Source organism: Schistocerca americana, chromosome 2, assembly GCF_021461395.2.
Source record: "Schistocerca americana isolate TAMUIC-IGC-003095 chromosome 2, iqSchAmer2.1, whole genome shotgun sequence".
Lineage (NCBI taxonomy): Eukaryota > Metazoa > Arthropoda > Insecta > Orthoptera > Acrididae > Schistocerca > Schistocerca americana.
In genome coordinates this window covers 693125894-693142608 of record NC_060120.1, presented here as the reverse complement: position 1 = coordinate 693142608, position 16715 = coordinate 693125894, and the positions used below count along the sequence as shown (strand labels likewise).

The 16715-nt window shown below is 38.0% G+C and overlaps 1 protein-coding gene across 1 annotated transcript in view; it reads left to right on the top strand.

Annotated features, from left to right (window-relative positions):
- Positions 1 to 16715, top strand: part of LOC124595503 (neutral alpha-glucosidase AB) — a 120901-nt gene that overhangs the window by 58418 nt on the left and 45768 nt on the right. Inside the window, exons 9-11 of the mRNA XM_047134266.1 lie at positions 5804 to 5991; positions 12726 to 12964; positions 13218 to 13475. Coding sequence (XP_046990222.1) covers positions 5804 to 5991; positions 12726 to 12964; positions 13218 to 13475 — 685 coding nt within the window. The remainder of the gene's footprint in view (positions 1 to 5803; positions 5992 to 12725; positions 12965 to 13217; positions 13476 to 16715) is intronic.

The following is a 16715-nucleotide window of genomic DNA, read 5'->3' as shown; positions in this document are numbered from 1 at the left end:
TTGGAGGGGGTGCACACCCAGACTGTTTATCATATGGCCAAAGTACTTGAGTTCAGTTTGAAAAAAAAATCGCACTTTTGAGACAATACTTGAGTCCTGCTTCTGACGACACTCGAGAAAGAGTACGCAAATTGGCACTGTGTTCCTCTGGCATACAGCCTGAGACGACAATATCATCAAGGTAGTTTGAACAAAATTGCACTTTTGCAGTCAGCTGCTCCAAGTAACACTGAAAAATGGCAGGTGCCAAAGCACTGCCAAAGGGCAAACACAAATACTTGAATAGTCCTAAGTGTATATTTACAACAAACAATTTCTGTGATTCTTCATCCAATGTAATTTGCAAGTATGCATCACACAAATCTATCTTAGAAAAGTAACATCCCGCACCAAGGCTGTCCATGATTTCCTCAGGGCAAGCTAATGGATAAGTGTCAACTACTGTCTGTGGGTTGACTGTAGACTTGAAGTCAACACAAATGCGGATGTCACCAGAGGGCTTAGGCAACAAAATGAGAGGATTTGTCCACTGCCTAGCTTGAATGGGAGCAATTACACTGCCACACCATTATCTTGCAATTCTTTCAATTAACTGGCTACTTTGTCTCGTAAAGCAATTGGAATGGTCCGGACCTAGAAAATGTAACATGCACTACAAAGTTATTAGCTTTTTCCATTCCTCTTGAAAATAGTTCAGGAAATTCTTTAACCAAGCTAGCAACACTTTCTTTTGGATCACAAGCTGATATGGGAAGTGCATTGTCTTGGTTGCTAAGGCCAAACAGATCAAAGGCATCTAAACCGAAAATGTTGTCATTTCCCTAAATCGCTCCAGGCAAATACTGGGATTGTTCCTTTGCAAGGGCATGGTCGACTTCCTTCCCCATCCTTTCTTAATCCGATGAGACCGATGACCTCGCTGTTTGGTATCCTCCCACAAACAACCTCCAACGAGCACTTGATTTAGAAAGGCATCGTGAGCCTAACTGTTTGTACGTGGCATGATTAAACAAAGTCACTGAGTCACCTGTGTCAAACTGAAAGTTAACACGATTGCCAGCAATGCTTAATGAGACAAATATTTGGTTAGAACGTCATTGCACAGCTCTAGGGCGAGAATGAGACATAATCTTAATCTTACTTTTGTCAGAACCTGTTGTAGGTTTAGAAAACACAATGTTCGCTGCATGGGTATGAGCTTGTTTTTTCTGGGAGCAGGCAAAATTGGCATTTTTGTGCCATTGCAAACAAACTGCTTGGACATGGCCTTCTTTTGCACACATACAACACATTGTGTTATGGTGAGCAAAACATGTAGGACAAGACTTCACTGAATTCACAGGCCTGTTTACATGTTTATGTGGCTGTCCGCGCAGCTGTGTAGGCACTCAATGTAGGGGCTGCTGGGAGCGCTCGTGAGGAAGGGGGCGGCTCGACCCGACAAATTGGGGCCTGGTCAGTCAAACTTATCGGCTGGAGTCATATTGCTCTAAGATTCGCAACACTTGAGGAAGTGATGGATCAGAGTACTTTAGGCTCTGTTCCTTACTATCGAGGACATTGAATGTTATAGCATCTCTAATCATTAAATCACTGTAAAAGTTGCCACAACTACAATTAAATTTACACTCCTTAGTCATTCCCGTTAGTTCCGTGTACCACTAGCAGTACATCTATTCTGGCGTTTTCTGCAAGCGAAAGAGCTGATATCTGGCTGCAGCTGCTTGGGCTTGCTGATCATAATATTGAGTTAATGCAGCGATTACTTGGTCATAACTGTGTTCGTCAGGAGACACAGTTGGGAATAGTTTTTGTATTAACCTGAACACTGGGGACGCCACAATCGAAACGAAGTATTGTAGTTTTACAGGACCTTGTAGACAGTAAAATTACGATGTGCTTGGAACTAACTGTCAGGTATTTGAGCCATTCCTCTTCGGTGCCGTTAAATTGCCGGAACGTTGGTATGCTGGTCAGCGGCACTTGTTGGGCTAGTAAGTTGGTGGTTGTTGTTGTTGTTGTTGTTGTTGTGCAGCCAACGTGACTTGTGCAGCCAGAAGTTGTCATACTGTCATCAACAAAGCAGCAATTTGTTGGTTCTGAAACTGAAAAGCTTGTGTTAGATCCATCACAGTGGCCGTCTGCGGCTTAGGCGCAGGGGCAGGGGGTGGAGGGGGCAGGTTAGCCATGGTTCACACAAATATGTTACAGCAAAAAAAAGCAAGCAAAGCCTCCGAAAAGGGAAATTTGATTAGAACTGTGAACTATGATCACCTCTGCAATCTGAAACACAAGAGAAGCAAGCAAAATCTGCACTGGATTATACTCGTTTCCATTTTTTATGTTGTCTCGTTGTCACTATAGAGCTGTACCATGGGAAGCGTGGAGTGGATGTTGTTTGGTGGCCGGTATCTTCTTCTATAACATAAACTGCACACTTATATTAACTTGGTACGTTATTCATAAGAATAGAAAATTAATTAACTCAAGATAGTCCAGGTGTTGTAGTTAAAGCTCTCCGTAATAGACCACATTAGCATCCCCACTGGTGAAGTAAAAGTCCGCTATGAACACTACTCTGGTCGCTATGTGCTGCCTACAGTTGTGTGTGACTGCAAGTGACTGGGCTGTAACTGAAGTCTCTGTGATTCACTGGGTGACAGACTGGATCAAACTGCACCCTGCACCCTGCTGCAGTGGTGATCTAAATACTGGCGGCCAAGAGGGCATTGGTGACGCGTTTCGTGAGAGTCTGTCTTTGGCCTCTATCGATCTTCTCGCAACCTCTTTGCTGCCTGATATGCTGGCACCAGCTTACACCAGCACTGTTACACCCTTTTACAGGCTTTGACCGTGATGTCACTAATGGGTATGGAAATCAGACTATTAGTTCTTTTTCTAAGAATTTTCTAGTTGTTAGAAAGAACATAGTAAAAATGGGATAACACTGAAGCTAGGACCTTCCTGTACCAAGGTCATTAAGTGGTTTGTTGAATGGATTTACAGTCACCAGCCTATGTAGACAAAGAAATGGTTAAGTTTCAGAAAAGCAGAAGTAAATTTGGGCTACTTTCTGCTGTTCCCTAACATAACTTCACAAATAAATATAACTTTTCAGGATATGGTTCTGAGAAAGACACAGGAATCTTTCAGCTGCTACACCCACATGCATACATAGTTCTGATCTAGAAAGCCCATGATTTTTTAATCGTCACTATGTGCTAAAAAAAAATTTGGCCAGGAGGGACTTCTGTGTTTGTATTTTGTGTACTTAAATATTCTAATAGTTAATACAGACATTTAAATGTGTTAAGGCACTTTGTTTATACCTTTCTCTTAATAAATAATCCATCAAAAGCCAAAGGTAGGGTGTGATAACTCCATATTGTCATTCAGAATTTTTACGCAACCCTACTTCAGTGTTAGTGAGCCACGTAAGCAACTTTCTTTTTACAGTACTTTGTACTTCACTGAATTTCATTTATAACTTAAAGAATTTTATCTTTACTTTACTCAAGACTTAAATTTGCAAAACCTCATTGTTTATATATGACAAGTTTGACTTTTTTTAGCAGAACTTATTTTTTTGCTTTCACTGTACCTATTACCACAAAGAGAGTAAGAATATTAAAATCATTAAATTTTTATGGAAACAGCTACTTCCGTACTAAAGCAAAATTTCACTTCATCATTTCTACTACATAAGTCATACAGTACTTTTACTAGCACTTTAAAAGATAGTATGCAGCAATTATATACAGACATCATCTAACACCAAGAAAGAACCATATATAGGTGAATGATTAGGAATAAAATAACAGGGTGAACCAATTTTTATGTTTTGCACAATAATTATTCAAAAACAATTAATTTTAAATAATGGCTAATGCTTCTACAACTCTAATTATGAAGTTCGTAACTTGTTGGCTGTAATCATTGGGTGTGCAGATAGTAATGGCGGCTACAGTACCCATGGTATGGTGTACAAGTTTCTTGAAGTATGGACTAATTAATTCTTCTTCTTGTCATTTTAACATCCATAACATAGTCCGATGACCTCTACTAAGGTCGTAATAATGCAGCAATTGTCATTCGAGACTATTGTGCAACAATTTCCAGGCAAGGCATCCCGTGCTTCTTCTGAGTGTTGCCTCTTTCACTGCTGTCTACAGACTGTGTCCTCTCATTCCTTCTCACTCTACAGGTAGTGCACCAAAAACCCAGTCCACCTTTTGTGCTTCCCACAGTAACTTCTGTACAGTACAAAGCACTCCATCTTTTACATAACACATATCCTACACATTCTCCCTAAGCATGTACCATGTTATACAATGACAACTTGTAAGAACATTTTCATTTCATTAATCCATGACAAAATATTAATTAGTAAATTAAACATTTCACATATTTCTTTACATAAGATACAAACATACATTAGCAAAGCATTTTAACATCACATATATCACACTTTCCATATAATCTTTGCATATCACTGTCATGACAAATTTTTAAGGCAAAAAAATTGCGAGATGACGAACTGAATAATAGTGTTATAACATGTCCTCTCATCGTGGAGCCTAAGTGATCTGCCTTTCCTTTCTAACCTATCCCAACTTTTCCCTATCTTCTCTCTGAGGGTGTAACAAAAAATCTAGGGTAGTGTCATGTTCTTTTATATTTGTCTCTGAGAAGTACTGATTTTTTTCCATCTGTGGCACATAGTAGCCAGCAACTCTGTCTCATAATTTCATACATCTGACCACTTCATATTCTGTCAACTATTTGTGCTGGCGTTAGTAGATCCAAAATACACTCTTAAGCAGTTGAATTACACAGACCTGCCTAGTAGAGTGAAGCATACCTGCCCAACAATGGCAGAAATGCACCATGCAGTGGGCTGCCCAAGAGATTAAAGGTGCTTGGGAGCCACACTGATCCAAGACCACTCAACTACTGCCAACATCTCATGGAGGTAGTCGGAGCTGGATCTGAGGTTCTCCCATCTTACTCAATGGCGCCTCCATATGTACTGCGTGGGACTGAATTCAGGTGGCCTGGCTTCTGTACTACATGTGGAATATTCCACAAATTATACAACAACAGTTTGGTAGCAGTTTGGGTATATTGTCTTTTTAAAGGTGCAGGTCACCTTTATGGTGCTGTAGGTCAACTAATGGATACCACATAACTGGACAGTAGATTCCTGTATTGTATGCCTGCAGGAGATGCTGCAAGGTATATCGCGGACCTATTCCCATCTTCTGCATAAAGATATTCCATGATAGAATACCTCCAACACATGTTCATGTGGTTTATGTTGTTTTGGTGCTCTACCATCGCTGTGTACCAGTATGTACCAAAACTCATCAGTCCAAGTGACCTCTTTCCATGAAAGGAGTGTTCAGTAGCAATGGTCACATGCCCACATGCCCATACATTTCTCAATGCCCTATGAAATGTGGTGAGCTGACATAGGGGAGTGAAGGGGGTGCCGTTTGTACCACACTGTAAGGAGACTGCTCACTTGTTGGTGTGAGTGAGCGAAGAAATATTAAAAAAAAACCTCTCTTTATGTAATTGTACTGAGAACACATTCGCTTACTGTTTATCAACATGAGTTTTTAGGCTTGCATGATATTTGAAACTCACACTTTACAGATTATGAATAATTTTATTTTTGATTTACATTTGCCTAGTAAATTATAATTTTTAGTATATTTATGTATAATTTCAATCGATTTGTTATGTTAGACATCAAAGATCATGAGAGAGTGGATAACCTCAAGGCTTCACTGCTTTTTAGGTATTTTACATGGGACTCCAGGCGTTTCTCTCAGCCAGCTGAAATGATTAATAATTTAACTGCAAAAGGAAGAAAATTAGTTGCTATTGTAGATCCTCATGTCAAAAGAGATAACAGCTACTTCCTGCACAATGATGCCGAAAACAATGATTTCTATATTAAAAATAAAGATGGAAAAATCTATGAAGGTAACTATTTCAAACTTTTTAGATGTTGGTTTTGTCACTTAATGTCGAAAAGCAGAAGACAAACAGTTGGAACAGAATGACTCATACCAAAAATTGTCTGCAAATTGTGGTTAGTTACAAAACAAGTATTAATTTGTTTTGAAAAGTCAGTAACAATTTTTTTAACAAAACATGAAACTGAAAGGTTTTATTTAAATTATTTTCTCTTAATCTAATGATTTTGCAGTTTATAAACATTACTTCTTTGTATGAATTGCATTAGCTTTTAAAGATTCAAACTATAAACTGAATAATAGTAGAAATGGATTGTAAAATACACGAAACAGTTTCAGGCACAATGATATTTCTTACGCATAAAATTCTGATAGGAGTAAAGCAGATAAGTAGTATCAAAAGTATAAGTAGAAATTCCAGTAGACAGTTGTTTTTTGAAAGCAACAACATAAAAATTAAAATTGTTTAGGAAATCAGTCAGAGGAAGGAAAACCTAACCTGTTATGTCATTAATGCTAGAACTGTTAGCCCATAGGAAGCAAGTTTTCTTCATGTTAGCTAAAAACAGTCATCCTTCACAAGTGAAGAAAGAATAGAGTGTTTAAGTTTCCACCTTCAACTAGATGCACAAAATATAAACTGAATATGAGGATGGAAAACAGAAGATAAAAGATGATGAACGAATAGAAACTGGATATACAATTATGCTAGCAAGAGCAGGGGACTGGAAGATGATTGGAGAGATGTGAGCTGAACCATATTTCCAGGGGTTTTCTGTTGGTTGAGTTGCAGAACAGAGAACTACAATAAAAGGAGTGCAAGGGACAATATTTTCTGTGGAATAATATTTTCCCATTTTTGAAACAGCTTTGACATAATTTATGTATGCTTTTCTGTACTGCAACAGAACCTCAACTTCACTTACATTTAGAATTGATGCTTCAATTGGATGGACACATATACACTTTGTGGTTTTTCGAAACAGTTTACCGGATGAGTCAAGAAAACCACATCAAAAGAATTTATGTATTTATTTGTTCTTCACGTGTTATTGATAAGCCATCTTGAGTGACAAGGTAGTAGATTTAGCTCATAATGGAGTAATGTCTGAAATAAACATAATACATCATTGTACTAAGAAATCCTGAGCCGACTTGAAATGTAGCACAAACATATCTGAATACGGCATAGAAATGACTCTTACTTTCCTCAGTTATCTTCATACTACTCCCTAGGATGACTTCTTGGCAGCTGTCTGTAGTCTGAATACCTTTTTGCAATCTAACAAGGAGAGGTCCATAGAGGTGAGATAAACTTTTTGAAACAACCTGTATGCTGGTGTAGCTTAAGGTCCAAGGAATCACACATTGCAGTCGTTCAGCCTGGTGAGCCCTCATTTGTAAGTAATCGACAAAAAAGAAAAAGAAAAAAGAAATCAGAATTTCGTGTTACAGTCTGTAGGTTGAAGGATAGTAACATTTTTTACAGAGTGGTTGCATTGTGTAATTGTTAAGATTCTGTTTGAGTCTCATCAGGTACACTGGATTTCTTTTTTTAATCTTCTTCGAAATGACTTTGATCACTGTTTTTATGCAGTTCACGTATATGTGGTTTCTTTTATTTGTATTCCTTTGTCACATTATTTTAATCAATGCTAGAACTTCATTTGCTCTTATTGTTTCTTCCTATCATTCTTTTTCAAATTGGAATTTTTGAACATGTAAATTTAATTACTTTTATTTACCTATTACAGTGTTTAAACATTTAAAATTGCTGATCTTTTGGTTAAAAAATAAAAGATGGAGTAATATATTTGTATTGACTGTGTAGTGGTGTCAAAATGTATTTTTTTTTTTTTTTTAATTGCAAGATGTAAATCTGATTTTGGTGGCAATCGCAGGGTGTGATTCTTTGGACCTTATCCTACATCACTGTATAGATTGTTTCAAAAAGTTGATCCCACCTCTTTTTGTGAGAGAATTGCTACCCTATATATACACTATGTCAGGATCAAGTAAGAGAAAATTGTCAGTTACTAATTTGTGGATGTTGCAAACAATAAAAGCTTTTAATCATTTCCAGTTTTAGTTTTTCTCCTTCAAAAATTCTCAAATTCTCACGTGTACTTGAAAGCTCTTTTGAATATTCCAGTTGACACTTGTTATTTGCAGAAAGTATACAAATTTCTAATTTTCATTTCATTTGAGAGTCTGTGTTATCTTGCGTGATTCTTGTATTAAAAATTTTAAGCAAGATTATAATTTAGATCTTGTTTAGGGCTACACAAGATTGTATGTGTTCTTATGATGACTCAGGGCTTTTGCGATAAGAATGAGTAAATCAAAAGTTAACGAAATCAGTATCTTTACTGCAGGTTCACTCACTACGTTAACGACATTCATCTCACAAATTGTTATTAAATTTCTTTCTGGTGTTCATTTACCTGGAAATTCTGAATTTGTGTTCTTAGATTTGGCAGTGAGACTGAAACACTTGGTGGAGGCATTAATAAATATTGTATTCAGTTTGTGCTAATTAAAATTTTATGCTCTGCAAATGGATTCTTGTTCCCTCTTTGTTAACAATATCTCATTTTATACTTCATTGGTGATTGCTTTTGACTAACAGATACTGCAAGCTTAATCACCACTTACATGCCGTGCTTCCAGTCTGAAGTCTGTGTAGAATTACAGGAATACATTTTTTTAAATCCTTATCAGGTTCTAGAGTAAACTGTTATTTCTTTCTTACCCACTAATGGGATACTCATAAGAGATTGGTTTATAGAGAGTGTAATTAGCTTTATGATTTTGTAGCCAAAAGATGAACAGGTTCTCATAATACATTTCCTGCAAAAATTTAGAATTTACCATTTCATAACAAATTTAACTTTAATTCAAAAATCTGTCTGTATAATGTTTCTCTTTCATAAGAACTTGCTACAGGTAACTTGAATATTGGGTCATAAGGCTTTTTATTAGGTTATGCTTGTAGTGGAGGTCATTTCTCTGATCTTGTGTGGTCTGGTGATACAGCGTAACACACACCCTGCTAGCTTTAGAGACTGGGAGGTGAGCCAGGTCTGAACCGAATCTGCTGCCAGATTAACGACTGCTGGTCTGTCACACCTGCCAAGCTAAGTATAGTTCTTAGGTGGTTTTACATGCTAATTTTGGGCAAATTCTAGGCTAGTTTCCAACTCTACCTCAGATAATACTGTACATAAACACACAGAACAAAATTTACACAGTTTACATACAGAGGACACAATTTCCATGACTGAGGCTAACAGATGATGATGAAAGGAAGAGCATCAGACCACTAAGTTGAAATAAAGTAAAACTACCAAATCATGAAAGACAGTGAGTGGCCCCTGATGTCAGGACAAACGTTAGAAAAGATATTCTTTGGATCTGCTTACAGTGTTTATTCATCAATTTGTTAAGGCTGTCATAAGAGTGGTACAAATTATCTATAAATGGCTTCTGCTTGCATTGTAATTGCTTCACATAGCACATCTACGGATTCTACACAAGTGCCAGCATCACTTGAGAGTTTTAATTTGCTCATATTTAATAGGAAACTGACTGGCCATGAACACATGCATCTCACATGTCGAACATTTTGCAGGAATGTGATCATGTTCTCGCCAGGTTTTCTGGAAAAAGAAGGCACAAAACAGACTATCAGAAGGGTCCTAGCTACACCTGGCGTGTAGTTTACTGTATGTACCGCAACGGCCCTTGAAGAGCATGCAGCTGTTTGATTGAAGCTTGTCTAGTGATGTGATCAATTTCATGCATCACAGTGTTAAGCTGTACCTGTAGCTATAATTTTTCCAAATCTAGGGTTTTCATTTGCACTTGGAGTAGAGTGAGACGGTCTAGCTTAATGTTTCCCACAGCAGCTGCATCAAGAGCCATTTCCGACCATTCTTGTAACTGATAAAATGCAAATGAGGCATGAATACAGCTTTAGGATCACAATTGTAGAAACCAATGACCTTACAAGGAAAAGGGCTCTCAAGTGTACCCAGAAAAATACTAAACCTATCTAGGATGGAAGCTTGCATAAAGGAAGATAGTGATAAGTATGTGCGTATAGCAGCAAGACTTATATTAGTTTTCAGCACTGGTTGAAGTGGCGAGAAGATGCCAGTGTCAGTGAATCAGCAACATGGCATGGAGCTTGGTGATGGCAATGGTGGTTGCATTGACAGTGACAATAACGACAGCACAGACCCTCAGCAACATAATTGCAGGACTCGCCATGGGCGCAGCACGGCTGCATCGGCAGAGTGCACCAGAGTGGCATGCAGACATCTCAGCAGCACGGTGACCCTGAGAGCACACCCATGTGCCAACGGGGTCATCTATCTTCAACATGGCAACTGTATGCCCCACACGCATTTGCATGTGACAAAATGTATGGTGTGTGCTTCCAAGTGCAAAAGAGGAAAGTCAAGCTTTCGCGAGCCCAGTCCACAGTAGTTAAACTACGGGCTAACCGTGCACTACCATCTCTTACTGGTAAGGATATTTGTGGTGACTATCTGCAAAAGGAATTCATGCCAGTTACTAAACCCACATTAGGTCAAATCCCACTGAACTGATACCAGTTTGTATGGGGAATGGCTGTGGTTTGGTGGTAGTGGGAAGTGGGCATCCGGCTTGTCAGGATAATTTTGGCAGAGATTCAGAACCAGACAGTTCGCAGATTCAAAAGTGGAGTTTTTTTACTGATCCACACATGTTCTCTAAGGGGCACAGCTATGTAGCATTCTGCAGAGACAGAGGGCTGTGGCAGCCAGATTGAAAGGCATATTGCCCGGAAGCAAAGGAGGAGCTGGGAACCTGTCCAGTCAGAAGAAGACCTGGCAGGCTAAAGAGTGACTAATTGATATCGGGACACACTCACCAATCCACTCCATGTCCCCACATGACAATTTCCAGCACTTCCATTAGGTGGTCAAGGGGCACTATGCGCATCCTTCGGTCAGCAGTAATAGTGTAATAGCATCCCATTGTCAGCAGCACCTGCTGTGGGAATGCCGCCACTTGAACTGAGCATGGTTAGCTGCTTATCTACCAGCATCTGGTACCACACCAGAGCAGGCCCAGCCACAGTTCTTACACAAGACGAGGTTCTAGATAATGTAATGTAACAAAGAAACTGAAAAAAAGTTTGGTGCATTAATCCCTCGGTGTGTCTGCTCGCCATGCACAGCATACATTTTTTATTGTGCTTTTGAATGAAAAATTATTTTATGCAGGAAAGATAAATATGTCATCCTGTATTAAACTGTTGACAACATATTTTTTCTTAATATCAATTTGAAGTAATGAGAGAATGCTTTCTTTTGAAAAAACTAGCAACATTGTGTGATGTGGAAGTGTCTGTTCTTAAATTGATTAGTTTTAATGGGTTTGAAGTAAAGTTTTTTTTTTATGTGGAACCAAATAAGATGTGAAATGCCAATAAATGTAATTATAAGTAATTGGATAGGTGAAAGATCTACTCACCAAGCAGCGGAAGAGTGAGTAGATTTTTTTATCTATCCATCATATCTTTAAAAATTTATTACTTGTGTTGATACAATAAATCTAATTGATAGATATATATCCATCTTTAGCATAAGACTTAAAAAAAAAAATTAAATATGACAAAAATAAAGAATGTAATCGAAAAGTAAAAAATAAAGAATGTAATCGAAAAGTAAGTAGTCAGAAAAAAAAAACTGGGCAAGAAGCAAAATTATTTTTTTCTGTCACTACTTACTGCAAAAATTGATTCATCAATGAACACAGATTCTTTTTACTGCATAACCTTTCCCCTAAAGTTGCTTGAAAACAGCTATCTGTTGGTGTCCAAACGTTGTACCAAGAACGCACCATTAGAAACAGAACACACACACACACACACACACACACATATATATATATATATATATATATATATATATATATATATATATATATATACCAAATGAAAGTGCTGGCAGGTCGACAGACACACAAACATACACACAAAATTCAAGCTTTCGCAACAAACTGTTGCCTCATCAGGAAAGAGGGAAGGAGAGGGAAAGACGAAAGGATGTGGGTTTTAAGGGAGAGGGTAAGGAGTCATTCCAATCACGGGAGCGGAAAGACTTACCTTAGGGGGAAAAAAGGACGGGTATACACTCGCGCGCGCACACACACACATCCATCCACACATATACAGACACAAGCAGATGCATGTTTTTAGATATATTTTTCCTACGTGTAATGTTTCCCTCTAAAACACACAGATGCATCAGACATTTTTTGTTGCTTATGCATTTAGGAGACATGCATAGGTTACTTCCAAGCAATTAAATATTTTGTTACATGTTTTTGTACTTGTAGTTTTTTTCCCTATGCTATCTACAATCGGTAAATGACACAAGATAGGATGGTCATGGCTTGATAGCTCAGGCTCAGGTTGTATGTTCCATCACATAATGCTCAATTAGATTAATTATATACAGTACTTTCATTCAGTTTATTTTCATGATACGGTTTGCCCTTTGGAAAGTCAGAACAAATGATATTGAATTCAGTTGCAGTGACAGAACACAGTATTATATAGTTTTTAAAAGGATTCTAATGTAGTGTTGAACCTATATTTGCCAACATTATTAGCAGTTAAGAACAGACTTTTGTTTACAGTAACCATAAGAACCAAGCTTTATTTCAATGTATTCATGGTTTTTACAGGGTGGTGTTGGCCAGGATCATCCAGTTACCCAGACTTCTTCAACCCTGCAGTCCGTGACTATTATAAGACAAGATATTTATTAGAAAATTACCATGGCTCAACATTAGACATGCACATTTGGAATGATATGAATGAACCCTCTGTTTTCAATGGGCCTGAAGTAACTATTCCTAAGGATGTTCTTCACTTTGGTGGCTGGGAGAATCGTGATGTTCACAACCAGTACGGATTTATGTATGTAAGTTAGTTGATTAATCATTTATGGAGTGTTAGGGCCTTTAAACATTTGTTTCATTTATTGAGAATGGTCAACAAATTATTTGAATATCAAAATGTATGAAAAAGCTCAACAAATTTGTGGTTTGCAAGGAGTAGAAAATGGTAATGCTTAAAACAGTACATTGTTTTAAGAGAGAGATATTGAAAATAAAATCAAAACTGTTTGCCTGTGTTTCCATATTTGACCTACAGTTTATGTATTTGATTTTCAGACAATAGCTACATATGAAGGTTTGATGGCAAGAAGTAATGGAAAATTTCGTCCTTTTATTCTGACGAGAGCATTTTTTGCTGGATCCCAACGTTACACAGCTATGTGGACAGGTGATAACACTGCTGATTGGGGACACTTAAAAATCAGCATTCCCATGTGTTTATCAGTATCTGTAGCTGGTTACCCATTCTGTGGAGCAGATGTTGGTGGTTTCTTCAACAACCCAAATTCGGAATTGATAACAAGATGGTACCAGGTATGTAGACAATAGGCATTAAGAAGATAAGTTCATAAAATAAGTTTCTGTTGTTAAAAAAAAGCTTCTCTCTTGAATGTTGCAGGGTACATTATTTATTTATAGGATGTTACAATTAGATAAACATTTAATAATATGGATGGTGTTTTTTCCATTATCTTTTCTTCTTGAATGCATGCCTAAGTGGGCACATGTTAGCCAGATTTAGTTTAAAAAATTTTATGTGAAGGCAAGGGGCTGAGGGGGAGTTAACAGTGATTTTACATTTAATACTTTTGATCATTGTTAAGCTGTGCAACATGTGACAAGGAAAAATAAATATGGAGGAGAGACTTAAGTTGCACTTTTCTTCTACTACTACTACTACTACTACTACTATTATTATTATTATTATTATTATTATTATTATTATTATTATTGCTGTTACTATTACTATGTTATGGAAGTGATTCACAATTGCTAACATAGATTGTGATGTTGCATAACTTGAATACGGAAGGATTAAATAAGAAAAATTGTAAACTATGCGAGGAATGAAAGAAATGTGAATTTCTCTTGATTATAACTCTTGACACCTATGAAGAGTCTATTTTTGTATATACACAAAGCAAATTTGTGATACTTGGCAGCATACCATTTGAGTATTTTGCAGCTATCATTTAAGAGCTTCGTTTGTTATCCTAGCATAATAGGTGTGTTGTTTGAGTAGCTTCTGTGTTTGCTTTGGTTGCCAATAGTTTTCATGTGATTACATAACTATGATAGTCAGGAGGCATTCAAACTGTGACTACTGCTCTTATTGACTGAAAGACCAAAATTTGTGTCAGTTATCTATAGTTACACTGATCTGTATCTTGAAGGAGACGTGATAAAATTACCTGAGATTGAAGTGATGAGTTAGTCAATGTCCTGTGAACAGTGAGTTGGGAGTTTCATAGTTGCATGGGATTTTAAGATTGTAATTATGGGTCAAATAGACTAGCAGTTACAGTATATGGAGGAAGCATGCAATGAGATTACAATTCTTTTTGTGGACATCTAATGTATAAGGGGTGTTTGGAGAGAATTTGTTGTTTAGTCTAAGGGGAGGAGTCTTTTTTTGTGACACATTTATGTAAGAGGACAGTGTTCACCAACTGGAGGAGGCTACAGCCAAAAAGAACACACTTCTCTAGGTTGGAGTAAGCTGAATAAACTCTCTTGTTTCAATGGCATTATTTCCAGTATAAAATGTCTGTTCAACTCCAAAGGCTTTTAACTGTTGTGCTGAGCTTTCCTCCTGCCGCTTTACACCACTACCACCACCGTCGCCACCATCCATTCACATATTTCATTGTTGGTTCTGCAGGACACAAGTAGAGAAGATTGAACTGGCACCTGTTATCTTCTCTGTCAGTAGTCAAACTTGTGGGGTTTTCTAAGTAGAAGTCAGTGCCATAGTTCCCAATTATCAGAATAAGAGTTAAGACTATTTAACTTTGCCTTGTGGGGCAAAGCGAGGCTGGTGAACCTTATTTAAAACAGTTTCACAAGTAAAGGAGTGTTGAAGATGATATGGCTCCATTGGTTAATGTTTCCTTCTTTGAAAGTTGTGTAACAAGTCTCATAGTACACTGGTGTGTGCTGCATATCACCAAGAGCATATGACCGACAACAGGTGGTGCTTTTTGTGAGTGTGGAGGAAATGAAAATTTAAAAAAATGTGCTTCTACAAATTTATTGATGATATCTTTTCTCCTGTCTTGTGTAGGTAGAAAAACGCACACTCCATACATGATCTGTCACACAACTTTACATGTCAACTTTACCTTCCAAATAACCATTATTGAAGTTAATTGTTGTTGTGGAGGTGCTATGTTGTGTGACTTCTTCTCCTTTGCAGCTGGGGTGGCTGCTGAAAGAGAGCTCTGATCTATTTAAGCTACAGAAATGACGTAATCAGGTTTTCAATAACTTTTCTGTATTATAACAGCCATATTTCCCACAGCACATTTACTTTTAAAATGGCCGGTGATGCAGATGGTTCATAAGTAGTAATTTACAATAGATTATAACAGGTGTTTTCTATGCTTTGACATTTGATAGTGAAGTGACAGAATGACAGTTCTCAAGTTCTCTTCATTTGTTACATCATTTACATTCTTTCTGCGTTCTTTTTCTCCTCAATTTCCCAGCCGTGATGGCAAAGCGTAAGGGGGGCCTTTGCAGCACTTGGAGGTGTGCAGTCGCCATTGGGCTTTGCTGATATGCTGAGGTGACTTCCGCTTGCTTCCATCTGTACATACATCAAATGAGGGCACATGCAGTGGGATTTTCCACACTTAACAACTACCCAGACTATGTTTTCAGTTTCCATTAACATCTTTCGTTGGCCTTAGAAGACAAAAATGGAACGTGATTTTCCTTAGAAACCTGTATTTTGGTGATCACACACACACACACACACACACACACACACACACACACACAGAGAGAGAGAGAGAGAGAGAGAGAGAGAGAGAGAGAGAGAGAGAGAGGAGAGAGCAGTGCCAGCCCTCTTCAAGATCGGATGCTGCCTGGTGGTGTTGCAGGCACATGAAGCAGTAAGCAAAGCATTTAAAAAAGAGCAGAGACAAATTGAAATCATTCTCTCCACACATGAGCCATAAATGGGGTAATCTACCATAATCAACTTAAGCAAAGGACAGATTGTTATGGCATCATGTCTGAGTTCATGTGCTACTCTTGTGAGCATATATGGAAAATGGCTGAAGGTTGGTGAAGCAGGCAGTAAGGTGTTGGACATCCACACCATATCACAGAACGTGGAAGCTGGAGGCTTGCCCACTCTGTAAAGCAGGACAAGCAGTGATATGTGGCACATCTGACAACGGTGTTGGCCCAAGTGTTTCAGAGGACATTGTTCAGTGCGCATTGTTGAACATGGAGTTCCACAGCAGACAGTCCCCTGTGTGTTCACTGTGTTGACCTAATGACATCGTCATTTAAGGTTGCAGTGGTCATAGCATCACTGAGATTGGGCTGTGGCTCAGTTAAGGAAAGACTGTCTTTCCTTTTCATCCTGCCTGGTAAATCACCCCTGACCCGCGGTTTTAGGTGACTTTCCTGAAATCTTCCCCTTTTCCTAGACTCACCAGTTCTTTTCCTTCACCCCTCTTCCTTCCTCTTCAACCTTTCTGTCTGAAGAAGGAGCCACTGGCTCCGAAAGCTTGCCTAATTATAAATTTCTTTTATGTGTGT